This window comes from Eubalaena glacialis, chromosome 2, assembly GCF_028564815.1.
Source record: "Eubalaena glacialis isolate mEubGla1 chromosome 2, mEubGla1.1.hap2.+ XY, whole genome shotgun sequence".
Lineage (NCBI taxonomy): Eukaryota > Metazoa > Chordata > Mammalia > Artiodactyla > Balaenidae > Eubalaena > Eubalaena glacialis.
The window spans coordinates 6,954,318-6,971,493 of record NC_083717.1 but is presented as its reverse complement, the minus strand read 5'-3'; the positions used below and the strand labels follow the sequence as shown (position 1 = coordinate 6,971,493).

At 41.1% G+C, this 17,176-nt stretch overlaps 1 protein-coding gene across 1 annotated transcript in view; it reads right to left on the bottom strand.

Moving 5' to 3' along the window:
• The window catches only part of ITGA8 (integrin subunit alpha 8), a 182,473-nt gene that overhangs the window by 70,867 nt on the left and 94,430 nt on the right, over positions 1 to 17,176 (bottom strand). The window contains exons 15-20 of the mRNA XM_061178163.1: positions 14,294 to 14,401; positions 8,901 to 8,956; positions 8,330 to 8,484; positions 6,563 to 6,700; positions 6,005 to 6,072; positions 4,296 to 4,443 (exon numbers count right to left, since the gene is read on the bottom strand). Coding sequence (XP_061034146.1) covers positions 4,296 to 4,443; positions 6,005 to 6,072; positions 6,563 to 6,700; positions 8,330 to 8,484; positions 8,901 to 8,956; positions 14,294 to 14,401 — 673 coding nt within the window. The remainder of the gene's footprint in view (positions 1 to 4,295; positions 4,444 to 6,004; positions 6,073 to 6,562; positions 6,701 to 8,329; positions 8,485 to 8,900; positions 8,957 to 14,293; positions 14,402 to 17,176) is intronic.

Genomic DNA, 17,176 nt, shown 5'->3' with positions numbered 1-17,176 from the left:
CAGGGGTATTTTTGTATCTGTTCTCTTCCCAGTGCCTAGAAAAATGTCCAGCACAAAGTAGTAGACGGTGTCAGGAGATACACAGCAAACGTAGCTCCCAATCTTCCCTACAAGGAGCCTGAAATGAAATGGACAAGCACACAGCTGAGTATAAAGCCCTCTTCCTGCCATCAGCCATTGAAAGGTCTGTTTTAACTCCTGAGAAAGAAATGAAATCTCTGATATTCAGAGGCAGCATTTAATACCTGCTCTTTCCAAATAACCCGAGTGACATGTTAGTATCCTAAGGAGGTAAGAAACATATTTTCCAAAAGCTGATAATATTTTTGCTTCTCAAAGGTAGCTTTAGCATGTATTCAAGTTCTGAAGGATCCATAACTAACCCTAATTGTACAGAGATGTTTTGTGTTGGGATTACTAACTCAATCCTGAAAACAGAAAAAAAAAAAAAAAAAAAGAACTCAGCAAAAGCTTTCCAAAATACCCACGTGTCCCTTGAATATAATTCAAGGATTTTGTTTCTATAGTAAATATTTTTATCTTATCTGAAGGTTGAAAGTCATATGTACATTTTTTCCCCAGCTTTCTAGAAATAGCTTTTTCACATCAATCAGAGATCTTTTCTCTCCCCAGATTCCCCACCCTTTTTCTTTTTTTAACCTTTATTTCCTCTCTCTGAGTGGGAGAAACAATGATTGTTTTTCTAGATATTTCTAGATTATTTTCCTCAGCTGTTCCTGGGACTATCTTGTTCTCATCCATTTATAGCTCTTAGAGTATTATTCATTCACTGAAAATATTTACTGTGTACCTGCCACTTACCAGGCACTGATCAAAAAAAAAAAACACGCTTGTCCTCCTTAAATGTCCTATTATTATAAGAATCGTAATAAGGAATCACAAGCAATTGTAACAAGCAGTGGAAACACACAATTAGTACAGTTTGTTAAGTTTCATGAGAGCAGAAATTCACAGTGATGGAGAAGGACAGGCACATAGAAGTAAGCAATCAGAGAAGACATCCTGGAGGAAGTGACGTAAGCTCATAGGGGGCCTGGCAGCTCAGTGGTTAAGAAGATGGGCCTGGACCTGACAGCTGAGGTGTCAATCTTGGTTCTGCTACGTAATAGCTGTGTAACTTTGGGCATGTTTCTGACATTTCTCCTTATCTATACAACGGGGATAATGATAGCCTTCCCGTTTCTCTATCAGGCTGTTATGAGGACTAAGTAAATTGAATACTTGCAAGAGCACAGAGCAGAGCCCAGCTCATAGCAATTGCTTGGTGAATTTCAGCAGCCTCAATCGTTATTAGGCTGAGGCCTGAAGGGTGAGTAGTAAGAAGTAAGCTGGGGAAAGGGGATGAGAGAGTAGAGTTACAGAGGGAACAGCAGGTGCACGCTCTCTGTGGCGGGAGGGTGCATAGGTGTTACAGAAACAGAAAAGAAATTCCATCCTTCTAGGACTAGGGTGGGAGGTAAAGGAAAGAAGCAAAGACTCGTGATGAGGCTGAGGAGGTCAGCAGGGGTGATGTAATTACGGGCCTCATAAGTCATCTCAGGGATTTGTAGGACTTTATCCTACAAGCAATGGGAAGCTAGTGAGGGTTTTCAGCCAGAGAGTGACAGGGTCAGATTTGCATTTTAGAAAGAGGGCTTCCCGGGGCTTCCCTGGTGGCGCAGTGGTTAAGAATCCGCCTGCCAATGCAGGGGACACAGATTTGATCCCTGGTCCAGGAAGATCCCACATGCCGTGGAGCAGCTAAGCCCGTGAGCCACAACTACCGAGCTCGCGTGCCACAACTACTGAAGCCCACGTGCCTAGAGCCCAGGCTCCGCAACAAGAGAAGCCACTGCAACGAGAAGCCCGTGCACCACAACGAAGAGTAGCCCCTGCTCACCGCAACTAGAGAAAGCCCAGCAACGAAGACCCAACACAGCCAAAAAAAGAAAGAAAGAAAGAGGGCTTCCCATGCAGGGAAGGGGCTGGAGGCTGGGAGATGGGGAGATGAGTTAGGAGACTGGTGTAGCCATCTCGGGAGAAGATTGTGCCAGCCTGGAGGAAGGCAGGGACCGTGGCAGTGAGACGGAGAGAGGATAGGGTTGGACAGGTGTAGGACTGACTTAGGCTTTAGAAACTGGGTGGAGCCTGGCGCGATTCTCTGAGATAGACTAGAGAGAGGAGGAGGAGTGTGGGAAGATGACGTCTAGTTCCGGACGCACTGAGTGTGAGGTAGGTTGAGACAGAGGAGTGGAGCATGTATGAGGTCCCTTGAATAGACACAGTCATAGTGACAGAATGTGGAACGCTGGGTACCAGAGGCTGGGGAAAGGGGGTAAGAGGGAGTTGGTGTTTCATTGGTACAGAGTTTCAGTCTGGGCTGATGAAAGTGTTCTGGAGATGGACGGTAGTGATGGTTACACAACAATGTGATTATACTTCATGGCACTGAACTGTACACTTCAAAAGGGTTAAAATGGTACATTTTATGTTACATATAGTTTACAACAATAATAATAAAAAGATAGAGCACATGGGCCTTTATTCCTAGAAAAATTTAGAAGGTCACCGAAAAGAATTGTAAAGGCTGGCTCCGTTAAGGTCTCCAGAAAAAGAGATGATCAGCGTCTACATTTTCGAAAAGATGAATGTTTTTAGACAAAGAACAACAAAACTGACAATCAGATAATCCCTCATACTTTTCCCCTTGAGAGAAAATTGTTAAAAAAAAAAAAGAAAACTTGAACCAAGTATAAATAAAAAGAGACACAAACTTCAAACTGCTTAACAACAAAGGAGGAATTAGAATGTGGCTTAGTCATGTCAAATCAAATTCTGCCCAAGGGAAACTGATGGAGGAAAAAACAGTTAAAGACTCATTGGAGATTATAGATAATGTCTGTTATAATGTTTAAAGCCAAAGATAGAAATGATAAATGTTTCCTGTGTTTTCCACCCAACAGTGAACAGTAAACTAGATGTTTTGCTAAAAGAAGAATATTTTGAATAGATGCTTTGTTTAACAAAGTCAGGGGTGCAGTGACAGAAAGGGAGTCGAAATAAAAATATAGGAAGAACCCTGGAACATTTTAAAAAATAACATACTTGAGCTTCATTGTTTGTTTGTTTATGTATTATTTGCATGTAATTATTCTTAAGTGATATGTTCCTACAAATTTCTTCAACAGAAACTCGTGATGATTTTACAACTGTCAAAGATACTTGATTATTGCTCCTCTGGGTTATTTTTTCACTGAGAAGATAATTCAGTCAAAACATAAGTCATGAGACTAGAGGTGTGCACAGATAATTTTGTATTCCCCACGTTTGTAAATGCCTTTCAAATACTGACATCACAACCGTTGTTAGCATTTCTTTAGAGGAATTATTTTTCATTAAATTATTTAATCATTAGAATGTGCACGTTCCCAAGAGGATGACGTTTTTGGAAAGTAGCAGAACTTTAATAAACTTCAGTTAAATGAACATATCCATCAGCAAGAATTTAAATAACACTCATCATGCCGACTTCTACGTGAAGTGCAGGGATGACTATGAAAGTGTGAAACTTGGTCTCTGCCCTTAATTGTGAGTCTGTGTATCTCCGAAACCAAGGGACTCTCTCTGTTATCCTTCAGTGTATTTATAATGGTTTTAGAGCAGAACCTGAGGATATTCTGAGTGGGAAGATTCATATTGTGATAAGGAAAGGAAATCGATAAAAAGCATTGCTGTCAGTTTAACAAATAGTGGCATTGCAGGACTGGCAAATGACAAAAACCTGGCTTTTTCTTGGTCCCGGTCCCGAAAAGGTGGACCAAGAAAAAAGAAAACATGAACGTGTTTCCTTTCCAGTGCCTGTCTAGGCTGTTTTCAGTGCTCAGCTGGGATTGCTCGGACCTTCCTCCATAAGCAGTAATGAAAACCAGACCTCCTGGGACCTGCTTGAAGCATAAAGGAACTCAAAGACCAGAAAGCAGCCAGGGAGGGTGGGAGTTCCCTTGGGAGTGTAGCGGATGGATCACGTTGATGAGGTGCTGCTTTCGGACAGCTGTCTTCCGTGGTTCAGCTCCCAGTCTCGGGCCAGTTTATCTCTGCACCGTGGCCAAGAAAGATATTAATACTGCTTAAGACCATCTTCCTTCCCGGGCCGTTGCTATTCTGCTTAACAAAATAAGGTGCCCTTTTGTTTTCTTTCATTGAGGAAGAGATCCTCAGCTAAGATGACTTAACATGGATTTGTCTTCAAAAATACACCGAGCTCTTTCCTCCTCCAGATCACCTACAGGCATTACCTTGTTGCTGCGTTCAATCCCAACATAATCAGCCTCTTCTGGAATTATCACAAAGAGCTCGGCTTCGTAGGCACCTTCCCCTTCATTTCTCGCGTTGATTATGAGCATAAGGTGGTTTTCATCTCCAATGATGACCTGATGCTTATCTCTAAAAATGCAGTTTAAAAAGAATCATTAGGTACTATGCACCTCTGGATTCATGGATATTTTATTTAAGGACTTAGGGGAGGATGTAAACATTGCAAGACTGGGAAAAAAAACAAGATGGATCGTCATGAGGGGGTGGTGAGAAGAATCAAAGCTATGTCTGCATGAGAAGGGCAGGAAAACATCCAGGGGTGTTCTGGTAAATGTTTAACAAGCAGCGCTTCAAACTAGTGGTTACCAGTGGAGGAGGGGGCAACATCGGGGGGGGGCGAGGGGGAGGTACAAACCACTGGGTCTGAGACAGGCTCATGGCTGTATGTACAACTCAGGGAATAGAGCCCCTACTTTGAAATAACTGTAAATGGAAAGTAACGTTTAAAAACTGTATAATAGGGCTTCCCTGGTGGTGCAGCGGTTAAGAATCCGCCTGCCAATGCAGGGGACACGGGTTCGAGCCCTGGTCCGGGAAGATCCCACATGCCGCGGAGCAGCTAAGCCCGTGAGCCACAACCACTGAGCCCACGTGCCACAACTACTGAAGCCCGCGCGCCTAGAGCCCGTGCTCCGCAACAAGAGAAGCCACCGCAATGAGAAGCCCGCGCACCGCAACGAAGAGTAGCCCCCGCTCGCCGCAGCTAGAGAAAGCCCACGCGCAGCAACGAAGACCCAACGCAGCCAAAAATTAATTAATTAATTAATTAATTTAAAAAAACCTGTATAATAAATAAAGTAACAACCAGTTCTCAAAAACAAAAGGAAACAAAGAAAACCAGTATGTGTAGCATTTGCCGATTCCAGTGGTGTAAATCCTCCCACTGTGATCAATTTCAAGCTCCCAACATACTTAACGGTCTGCCAGCAAAAATTCCCGAAAAGTTAACAATTGGCTCACAAGCCAGGAGGAGATGGCTTCAGCACATCACTGAAAACATCCCATAGGAGGAAGATGGGCAGTGGGAAGAGAGGGAGAGAGATGGTTTAGAAAGTAGGAGGGGAAGCTGTGTGTGACGCAAAGTGGAAAATAAGAGGGGAGAAAGAGGCAGATAAAGGAAGATCTCAAATAGCTGATTGTGAGGTATTTTGAGAAAATTTAATTCACTCCAAACTTCAAATTGAAACAGCATTTGGAAATGCCTACTTGTGACCCTTAATCAAAGCTATTGCTTCGGACACTGGCTAGATTATGAAGTTTGGAAAAAGTCCCCTTGAGAGGTTACCAAGAAGCTTCCGAACACTGGCAGCGAGATAGTTCCTGGGGTGGGGACGGGTTGAGGCGGGTAGAGAGGAGCAAAACCAGAGATGAGTTAACTTCAAACAAAAACACTTCCCCCCGCTTTTGGTGAAGGATGGAACGGCTCAGGCAAAGTCTTGGGGTGTGTCACTTGACACCAATGACAAAGACCTAAACCACAGGCTAACCCAAAGTGTAGCCAAGCTCAGAAATTTCACGCAGTGCACTTATTTTGGTAGTGGCTGGAAGTGTATACTTTCTCCAGAGAAGCTTTAAGTAAACACCTGTATGCCATTAGATAAAATGGACAAGTTTATTTATTTAAACTTACGGTCTAGCTGACAGCTTCAAGTCAGGAATGCACATGTTATCTTCTCCACAGTCGACCAGGATGTGAGCCTGTGTTGTGGAAAAACATGTATCAGGAAGAATCTGGGAAAACCTGAATCCCATCCTTTCTCTTGAAAATTATGAATGATCCCACAAGTTAAACCAAAGCTCTCCTTTCACTCTGCATGAGTCTACCTAGCTAGAAGCTCTGTTCGGCAGTGACCTCCCCTTTAGGCTAGTTTACTTAGGAGCCCGATTCCAATTCATTCTGAAATGTCTGTAAAGAATGCTACTCTGGCCGATGTTTTGAGGATTACAGGCTGTACTGCTTCTATTACAGCCACATTTTGTACAAATTAAATCTGGGTTCCACAAGGGGAAGGGCTTCTGAAAACACAGGGATGCAGTGTTTCAGGAAACATGTTCAGAAAATCTCCCAAATGTTACAAATGTGTGTGCAGGAATGAAAACAAAAGGGCCTGGATTTCGTCTTAAGGTCACAGGAGCAATGCCCAGGGCCTGATTGAGAACATACCATCAAAGACGGGCCAGGACCTACCTGTTCGGTAACAACGTTTTCCCTGTAGTAATTCAATATTGGTTTCACCTCCAGACCTTCTTTAAAGGTGGATTCATCCAAACTGTAATTCAAACTAATGTTGATTGGAGACAGTTTATCTCGGAATTCAGTTTCATCCTAGGGAAAATAATCACAAAATCAAGAAAGGCCCTGTAAAATGGCTGCAAGATGTTAGTTGGTGAAAGGCAGGCAGCACTTGACTTTGGCCCTTAAGAATGAACGATGAAGTAATTACCACCCCAGCGGGCCTAGGCACATGCTGTGGACGTGGCATAGAGAAGCCAGTTTAATGAACGTATGTTCAGAGTTGGAATCATTTAGAGCTGTGGCTTCGTTGAAATACATGCTTCTAGAAGCAATCTTCAGGTTCTCCAGATCTTCAACAACTCACACGGATTGGTCAAATTGCACAGTTAAAAATCAGATGCACAGTAAACGTCACTGAAACTTTCGTGAACTGGGATTTTTACTTCAATGAGGTTGGCAGAATTTATAAGTCCCCTTGGGCTCAGAGGAAGGAAACCTCTCGATTCTCTTCCTTTCTTATCATCTCTTTAAGTCCTTGTTTGCATGAACTTCAAAACACCTTCAGCACATCTGAAGTTCCCTTAGAAAAAGCACCAGAACCTTCCTGGGGAGCGAGGGGGTAGCACCAGCAGCAAGGTGTGGGCACACAGGAACTCCCAAACCATGGAGTGGGCATGCCACCCTTCAGCTGGGTGCCAGTATCAGTCATAATGAGACACGAGGGTCGTGCACCAGCTTTTCGTTCTAGAATGTGTTTGTAAACTCTGCTTTCTACAGGTTTTCCCTTACTATATCCCCTCAAAGAGGAGACCAAATGAAAAGAGGCTTCACCACCTCACCACTGGTAAGAAGATGAAATAACTGTATCATAACACATTTTGGCTTTTTATTTCATGGTAGGTTTAGGAGTTATTGTAAAAATACATTGCTTTAAAAATGTAATTATAGGGCTTCCCTGGTGGCGCAGTGGTTGAGAATCTGCCTGCCAATGTGGGGGACACGGGTTCGATCCCTGGTCTGGGAGGATCCCACATGCCGCGGAGTGACTGGGCCCGTGAGCCACGGTTGCTGAGCCTGCGTGTCTGGAGCCTGTGCTCCGCAACAAGAGAGGCCGCGATGGTGAGAGGCCCGCGCACCGCGATGAAGAGTGGCCCCCACTTGTCGCGGCTGGAGGAAGCCCTCACACAGAAACGAAAACCCAACACAGCCAAAAAAAAAAAAAAAAGTAATTATAATTTACTTCTAATAAAGCCTTTGAATGCCTCACCCTTTTCCTAAGTTGGCTCAGAAATGCACATTGATAAAATCTGGCCAAACATCCTCACGTAGGATAAAAATTCAAATAAATTGTGTCTAACTTTTATGTTTTTTGGGGTGAGGCAGTTAGAAATGAAAACCACCTGAGTTAGTACTAGTACTAAAGAGTGTATTCAAAACAAGAAGCAGCTTAGGAGCAGAAACTCACACAACATTGTAAATCAACTATACTCTAATAACAATTTAAAGAAAAAAAAGCAGCAGCTTAGGAATTAAAAGCAATATGTCATCAGGTTGGCTGGAGTCAGGCTCAACAGAGGGGTGTGTGGCCTTAAAGATTCCTCCTATAAAGTGAAAATAGATGTGGGTCTGTGTGAACCACTGTGATGTTTAAATGGAGAAAAATGGTTGGAATTTGGACTTCAGTGTTAGAGGCCAGAAAGGTGATTCTGGAACACTTACTCGAAGGTAAACGATAAAATCCTGGCATTGGAGGGATTTCTGCCCCTTTATCACGAGAGGGAAGACGAGATGTGACTGATGGTTATCAAGGAAGAGCGTGCGTTTAATGGCTCCTTTTTGTTTCAGGGAATCTAATTGCACCTCGGCAGTCAGGCCTAAAGGACAGACATAAAGCAAATATAATCCAGAAAGGAAAAGTATTCAGTGAATGTAGCGCTTTATCAGAGATATGAATTCCTATTTCAACTTGCTTATTCAGGAAACATTTTTTCCATAGTTGGGATCAAAAACAATACATGAGCTGCAAAGATTTGATAAAATACTCCCCAAGCTAAAAAACTTGTTTTATAATGGTTTTACACAAAAAGTCATTTCCCCCATAATTAGGTCTGTTCTTCCAGACAGTACCAATTATTCAAGGACTATTTATGTAGAAGTTCCCATATTTATAATAGAAATCTTGGTGCTAATGAAGAGCTCTTTGAAAGCTTTATATGGTCTATGCAGTGAAACGCTTACTGTTGACTTTTCTTGATACGGTATAGGAGTGGAAAAATGAAAATATGCTCACCTATTGTGTTTGAAATGCTCTGGCCTGCCACAGATGCACACACTCTTAAAGAAAAGCTAGGGAAAATGATAATCAATAATTTATTAGTTAATAAACTTTTTCAATCTGAAGTAGCAAACTTCCTTTACCTTACCCCAGATAAAACGAATGCTTTATTTTTCCTCTATACTTCTCTTAGTGTTCACACACACACACGCAAAACCAAACAAATAAATATGCATATATTTATTGATTGATATATATACTTATCAAAAATATATTTATATACATATATATATCCGACAATTCTAATACGATTAAGAAAGGTGACATTATTACATAGGAAGGTAATACTTAAAATATTACTAGAGGTCGATTGATTTAATCAGTGGATTAATTGATCAATTACTTGCTGCCTTTTTTCAAGAAATGCATGTGAATATCTTCCATGTGCCAGGGAGTGAAGAATTGGGCAGAACAGCAGGGGGACAGCTAGTGGCAGAGCCTGGAGGTGAGCAAGCACGTGACCCCAATTTGAGGAACCTGAAGAAATCTGGTGCGTTAGAGAAGGATGGGGAAAGCTGTAGGAAGCCAAGGCTGGCTGGGTCAACAGGTAGGGAACAGGGCTTTGAAAATCACGTTAAAGAATTTGGATCAAGAGGTGCAAACTATTAGGTATAAAATAAACTACAAGGACATATTGTACAACATGGGGAATATAGCCAATATTTTATAATAAGTATAAATGGAGTATAATCTTTACAAATTGTAAATCACTATACTGTATACCTGTAATTTATATAATATTATACATCAACTACACTTCAGTTAAAAAAAAGTATTTGGATTTAATTCTGAGAGGCATGGAGCATCACGGTACGATTAACCCATAATCCACTCTCCGTGGAAGGAGGTAAGAACTCAGGCAGTTACTTGCCAGGAGTGGGATATAATTTGAGGCAGAGACACCAGAAGGGGGAAGGGAAAAAGAAAGAAAATGGGGAGCGTAGAGTGACCGTCTCAGGCTTGGTAAGCACAATGATACAGTGTATAAGGTCAATAAAAAAAGGATGGATATGTAGGAGAGACCTTTATAGTTTTGCCTTGAACATGCCCTAAACTCAATCCAGGGAGGTGCCTGCTGTGGCTTGTAGGATGGCCTGCACTTGGGTCTATCCTGTGGCCTTGGAGGGAATGAGGACCAGCCAGTGGTCTCTGCCTGACTGTTGCATGTGCTGACCTCCCTATGGAAAAATGTCAAGCTCTAAGCGCCAGCATTCAAGATGGGGCTTTTTCACATTTCTAAGAAAGTAAAAATGTAAGAAAATACTTAAGTATGATTTAATGACAGCCTTAACGTTTTTACTAGTAAATAGTATGATTTGAATATTTCCACAGAATCCAAAAGGGGTAAATAATCTCTAGTCGCGCTTTAATTATGTGTCAGCTTCCTGTGTCAGATATAATGAAGATGTGTCACATCTGGGATTCATCTAGCTCCCGTGACCTCAGTCAATGTCTCCCTTCAGGGTAAGTAATTTGTCACATACCATTAAGCCGAACGTTTCCCGAGATGTCTCTGCTATTTCAAGTGTTTGTACCACTTCCCCAGAGAAATCATGAATTCCAACCCACTTCCACTTCAATTGGAATAATTCAAGAAAGATGAATAGTTAATCACATCTTTAAATTTTGTAGCAGGTCTGGCTTTCAAAATTGGAATTTTTTCTGTGTCTGACTTTTTTGGAGGTACTTGGGTACGTGTTAAAATTGTTGATCGTTTTTCTATTCATCCTTATACTGAGTAGACAAAACTCATTAGCTTGTATAAGATAAATTCCTATTTGTAATAAAATTATCATTATATCTATAGATTAAAATAATTTTACATACAGTATTTTGTCTAACACAATTGAGAAGCAATAAAAATTTTTGCAAAAGAGATAAAGTTATGAATGTGAACATTATCTCCTCCTTTTGAGAAGAATTTGATTGAAAAACGATGTCATCAGCTGAAGGGTCACTCGGTTTATAAATTATATGTCAGTGTTATTCTATACTTCTTAGTTCCCCCTTTCTGTTACCTTTATATCATTAAGTGGACGATTTAAACTTTTTCATACAAGTTTAAATAACTGCTACGACTTACTGAATTATTGATAATAGCACTCCAACCTAAACTTTTTGGCTTATAGATGTCTTTAGCAGAAAAGAGTTGCCAAGTTATAACTTGCAAAGCACTCTCTTCTGATCTAAAAAGAAAACCTCACTGAAGTATTCATTCTGAATTTAGAACATTTATATTATATTATGTTATATATAAACACACACATATACATCGTATGTTTTATATAACAGATACTTAGGTGCACTCACAGGTCTATACCTAATTATAATGCACACTTGTTGTCAGAGAAAGCTGTGAATTATTGTTAAATTAGAATTAAAATTTCAAACTAGCATTTATGATCATAGTCAATATGAATAGGTCTGACTGGAGCGAAAAAACTCATTAAACCAGCCCAGATCCCTCATCACATAATTTCTAAATGAAACTGTTGGGCTATACTTCTGGTGCTTCAGAAGGCAGGACAGTACCTTACAAATCCTCTAATACCAGTCCTAACCCAATGCAAGAAGGGTTAGAATAATGACCCTGTGATGTAATGGTGCTCGTAGCCACATATGGGAGAGGAGGAATGAGATAAATGTGAAACAGGACTTAAAAGTACAAAGCAATTCATTTTTCAATCTAACCAATTCAATACTCTTTCAGTGATGGCAAATATCAGGTTTTACATAAAGTTAGGCATATCTGAAAAGTTTTTCCAAATTTGAAAAGGGGATAGTTATTAACTTTTAAATTTATAAAATAATTTTTCTTACCAAATACTTTTAATCTTTCTCATTAGATAACAATTATGTGAATATTTATGCATTGGCTTTATTGTTTTTTTCTAGTTTAGAAATGCAAGTAGCAGAAACTTTATAAAATTACACAGCTGTTTGAAAGGCAGAGAAATTCACATTGAGGGAAATGGAGAACTATTTCCCAGTTAGAGGTTTACTTAATAGTTTTCAGATGTACAATACGAGATTATACCAAACACAGACAAAAATTACAGAAAAGAAAATCAACAAACACTTTTCAATCATTTTGAAAAAAATGAGCTAAATTCCTATAATAAATTTTAAAAAGTATCCGAGAAACACATTCGAGACTGAACCCACTGTTAATTTTCCATCTTCTAATACTCTGAGTTACCCATTCAAAATTTTTGCATGTGAAAATAAAACATCTTTCAGGAAATGGTTGCAATAGAATCAAATAAATAATTGTAATTGTAATTTGCCCACGTAACAAGTCGTATTTTATCTAAGCAATCTGATTTAATGCAACAAGAGTTCGTGAAAAGAAGGAAATTTTCTTGTTAAAGAGTAATATTCATGTCGATCCCAAACTCCCAATCTGCTATATTTAAAATAAAATGCCTTTCCATGAAAAAAACAATTAAAAAATAAAAAATTTTTTTAAAATAAAAATAAAAGGAATATTCTTTCCATAAAACCAAACAGATCCCACAATCTGTTAAAAAACACTTAAATTTTTAAAAAAATTCAAAAACTGAAAAATCCTGAGAAAAGATGATCTAGTTCGTAACAACATTTCACACCAGAGTGTGCCACACACATATGCTTTAAAGAATTCAGTGTAGGGGGTTTCCCTGGTGGCGCAGTGGTTGAGAATCTGCCTGCCAATGCAGGGGACACGGGTTCGAGCCCTGGTCTGGGAGGATCCCACATGCCGCGGAGCAACTAGGCCCGTGAGCCACAATTACTGAGCCTGCGCGTCTGGAACCTGTGCTCCGCAACAAGAGAGGCCGCGATAATGAGAGGCCCACGCACCGCGATGAAGAGTGGCCCCCACTTGCCACAACTAGAGAAAGCTCTCGCACAGAAACGAAGACCCAACACAGCCATAAATAAATAAATAAATAAATAAATAAATAAATAAAAATTTAAAAACTAAAAAAAAAAAAAGAATTCAGTCTAGAAGTCCATTCAGTGATGAATGTGCGAACAGAGGACTATTGGGCGAAATACCAAAGTTTTAATACTTGTGCCCAAGTAGCACTCATTGTTCATTTCATGTTCATTTCATCCAGGGTTAGGAGAGATGCTAGCTAGCTCTTTCACCTACTTTCTCAGATCAGGTTTTCATTATAGTATTTTATGGTTTCATACCATTTTAAAATGTGCTCAGGGCATTTCCCAGCTACTTTCAGAAGCTGCTTAAGGGGAAGACAGGCCTCCCTGAACCGAGAGGTCCCAGCAAAGGATGTTTTTCAAAGAATTCTTCAGGGTCTTCCACACCCCCATCCACCACCCTCAAAGGCTTTGACTCCAGTCTGAACCCCTGTCCAAGGCCATGAGCAACGTGCTGAAACTGGCTGGGAATAACTTCTATGGGTCTAGACTGGTGTGTTCTGCATTCTGACTTTCTCAGGAACCAACCATATCATCTGGAAATGGAGGTAAATCTCAAATGCTCCAAATGTTTGTTGATTTTTCAGAGAATATACCCTAAGGCATTACCCAATATGACAGACTTCTGACCCTGGAGGACCTACATATTGAGAAGCAAAGTGGCATTTTCTTGAGCTGTGCTACAGCCAAGTTCCATTTCTTACTGCCTTCGGGTGACCGGCCAGATCCACAAGGAACGTTCTCAGAAGGTGTACGAGCCTGTTTGCCTACAGGCCAGGCAGAGGACTATTCCTGATGATGAGATCATGGCCACAGAAATATAGCTGAGGACACAAAAATCTCTATTTTTACCATGTTTACCTTCTGTCTCATTGTATACAGATGTGAGGTTATAAAACTGACATCTATTTTCAGCACAGGAAACCAAGTAATTTAATCCAAGCCTGACTATTTAAGAAAAACAAAAAAACAAAAAAGGACAATACATATGTCTGAAAAGTGGTTTCCATATGCATATGCAAATACAAGCATCAAGGTATTTTATTATATTTTCAGTTTGGTTAATGTTTATTTTAGTACGCCAAGATTCTAAAAGAGATCTCCAAGATTTGCTTTGTCGGGAATTTCCTCAAGTGTTTTTGTTTCTCATCGCACGTGGAGGCTGTAGATTGGAGAAATGGCCTTCCCATGACAGCAAAAGATCAGCATCGTGTCAGAGATCCTTTTATTTTTCTTTTGAGAGACTAACAACTGGCCACTCAGATTTGGTGCACAGACCCAGAGCATTAGCACCCCCTTGGAGCCTCTTCAGCAATGTGAAGTCTCAGCCCCCATCCCAGGCCTACGGCCCCCAAAGCTGCATGTTCACCAGATCTGCAGGTGATCTGAGTTCACACAAGAGGGCCGGAAGCCCCGCACTGACTCACCAGGCCACAGATGCCATCGATTCTGGAATCTGGCAGGTTTTATTTTCCAGATTGATGATCACCGGGTGCAGGAGAAGCTGGGCTCCCACCGTCACAACCGGCCTCGCTCTGCAGGGAGAAGACACACGGTTTTAACCAGCCCCAAGAGGGGGCAGGCAGAAGCCCACTACTCCACTTCTAGAGGCCACGGCCAACATTCCCGGCCCTGGTGCCAAGAATTCCCCTCACTGAGTGAACAGGTGGGCTCCAGACTCAACCAACGACCTCCAAACACATCTGGTGGCTCATGAACACAAATCAAGGAGCCATGGGCCCATCAAGCACAGCCGCATTCACGGACCTTCTCTGTCTGTGGAGGGGCTCACGGCATTTTGGCGACATGGCTGTGAAAGATTTCTCCTCTGGGATCTGCTAGTCTGTCCATAGTCTCATCTGAATATGAGGAAATACATCATCCTACAGTCACTCATGTTGCATCTGTAAGTACTTGAGTTTTGCTAATTTTGTCACCGTATTGGCTGGTGATTTTTAACCGCTGATTGATCGTTTTCTAGACAAGCTTTGCAGATGGAGCTAAACGCATGAGGGTGAGCTGACTCATTCTGTGCTTCACGCGGAGCAATGGTTCTCAACCCTGACTGCACAACAGAAGCACCCCGGGAGCTTTAAAACAGAAGCCAGTCTCCCGGGGTCAAGGCCAGGCACTGGAATGTCAAAACAAAAAACAAAAAAAAAAACCTCCAGGTGATTCTATTGTGCGGCCAAGTTTGAGGAGAGGGTCTAATACCGAGTAAACTCCATTCCAACCACCCAGTGAGGATAAATCAGACAAGAAAGTAAGTCACTGGGCAAAGGAATGGGGCAATATTTATAAAGCTTGGTGCCAAGATATGAGAACTGGGAGCCAAATCTCCAGATGACAGTGTGAAATGATGCCATGTTGCTTAAGTTTTCCTCTGACAGGAGGGAGGGCTGGGCCTTGGGGCAGCGTGTTGTTTAGGGCACTGGTTTAAACAATTCCATGATTACCGTAATGGCGCCCAATGGGAATTTTCCTGAACTCCTGTGCGCTATTATCTGTACTGTGTTACGTGATTTTTCTTTTCAATATTGTGTTAGCTCCAGCCCTTGGAAAAGCAGATGATAAGACAGGATTAGACACACAAGACACTTATTAGGGCAAATACTGATGAGGGAAAAAGGGGAGGGAGGGAGGAAGCTGGGACCAGCAGTCAGAGTGTGATGTACGTCTGATTCCTGTGAAGAAGTAAGGAAACGAAAGAGGATCTGGGAAAGAAGCTCCAGCCAGGGCACTGGGGAGTCCTTGAGCCAAATCTGCCTGCTAGTGGAGCTCCAGGTGGGCCTGTATTTGTATCCCTGTTGTGTCCAGTAATCGGCTGGGAGCAGCTCATGGGAAATAGGGCCTTGTTGCAAATGTAGATTCAGAGCACAGTGGAGGGACCATAAGTCAATTTCACTCCATCAGCTCTGAGTGGTGCATCTTCACGGCCACCACAAACACAGCCCCATCTGTCAGGTACTTTGAGAGTTTCAATCACCTGATTCTCTACCCCCTGAAGTGGAGAGTGGCTGGTATAAACCAGCCCTCTGAGTATGTCTTGGGACTGATGAAGAAGACAATCTTGCCTACTTGAGGAAACCTACTTTAGAATCCCTCAGGGAGTTGACCTAGGTTCGTACTATGTGCCCAGAACACCTGGGTTGTCCCTCTGCCTTTTGTCTTGATATCCTGACCTAGTGTCTTGCATTCCTATAAAACTTTCTTTTAAGAATAAAAAAGAATCTAAATTTTTTTTAAGAAGAAAAAAGAATCTAATAAGTAACTGGTAGCACTGCCTACCAGTTACTTATTATTCCATGTACTTTACATGCAGATTCTCACTTAATCCTTTCAACAAAAATAAGCTTGTAATGTAAATATTATGCCCATTTTACAATGAAAAAATCTGAGGCTCAGAAAGTTATAGAAACTCGCCCAAGATTACAAATGGGTGAGTGTGTGGAGTGGCCAGGTTTTTTAAATCCAGACCTGTCACATTTGAACAGTTGTTCAATTCTTGCTTTTGGAGGCTACCAATTCTTGGTATTTCTATTCCTTAATTTAGTGTCCACGCTTGATGATAGAGGCCAGGGTGCATAGCAACACTCCCCCACCCTGCATTCCTTATCTATAGGCACATTTTAATGCATTTCCAAAGCGAAGAGAAGTATTTAAATGTAATAACTTTAAAAAGTGTGTCATTTTAGAAGTTCTGCTAAGATTCATATCTTATTTAATGTTATGTTAGTAGAAGCTGGAAGTTTGGTCATGAGGTATGAGAACAAAAATACAGAAGAGCTGAAAGAAAGGGGAAAATATTGCGAGCAAATATTCCTCCAAACTTTACAAAGAGCATCTAAATGTTCTCCAAAATAAATAGTTGGGATTTACTCTTTAAGGCAAAACTAACAACAAAAAAGAAATGCCTTTGAGACAATTAGAAGAACATGCCCACGGATGGAGGAATAAAGAAAATGTGGCATTCAGCCGTAAAAAGGAAATCTTGCCATTTATGACAACACAGAAGTACCTTGAGAGCATTACGCTAAGTGAAAAAAGTCAGACAGAAAAAGATCAATACCATATGATCTCACCTACATGTAGAATCTAAAAACAAAAATCAAAACCAAAAAATGAACATATAGATACAGAAAACAGATTGGTGATTGCCAGAGGTGGGGATGAGATGGAGGTGGAAATGGATGAAAGTGGCCAAAAGTACAGACTTCTATTTATAAGATACATAAGTTTGGGGGATGAAATATATAGCATGGTGCCTAGAGTTAATAATACTGTGTTGTATATTTGAAAGTTGCTAAGAG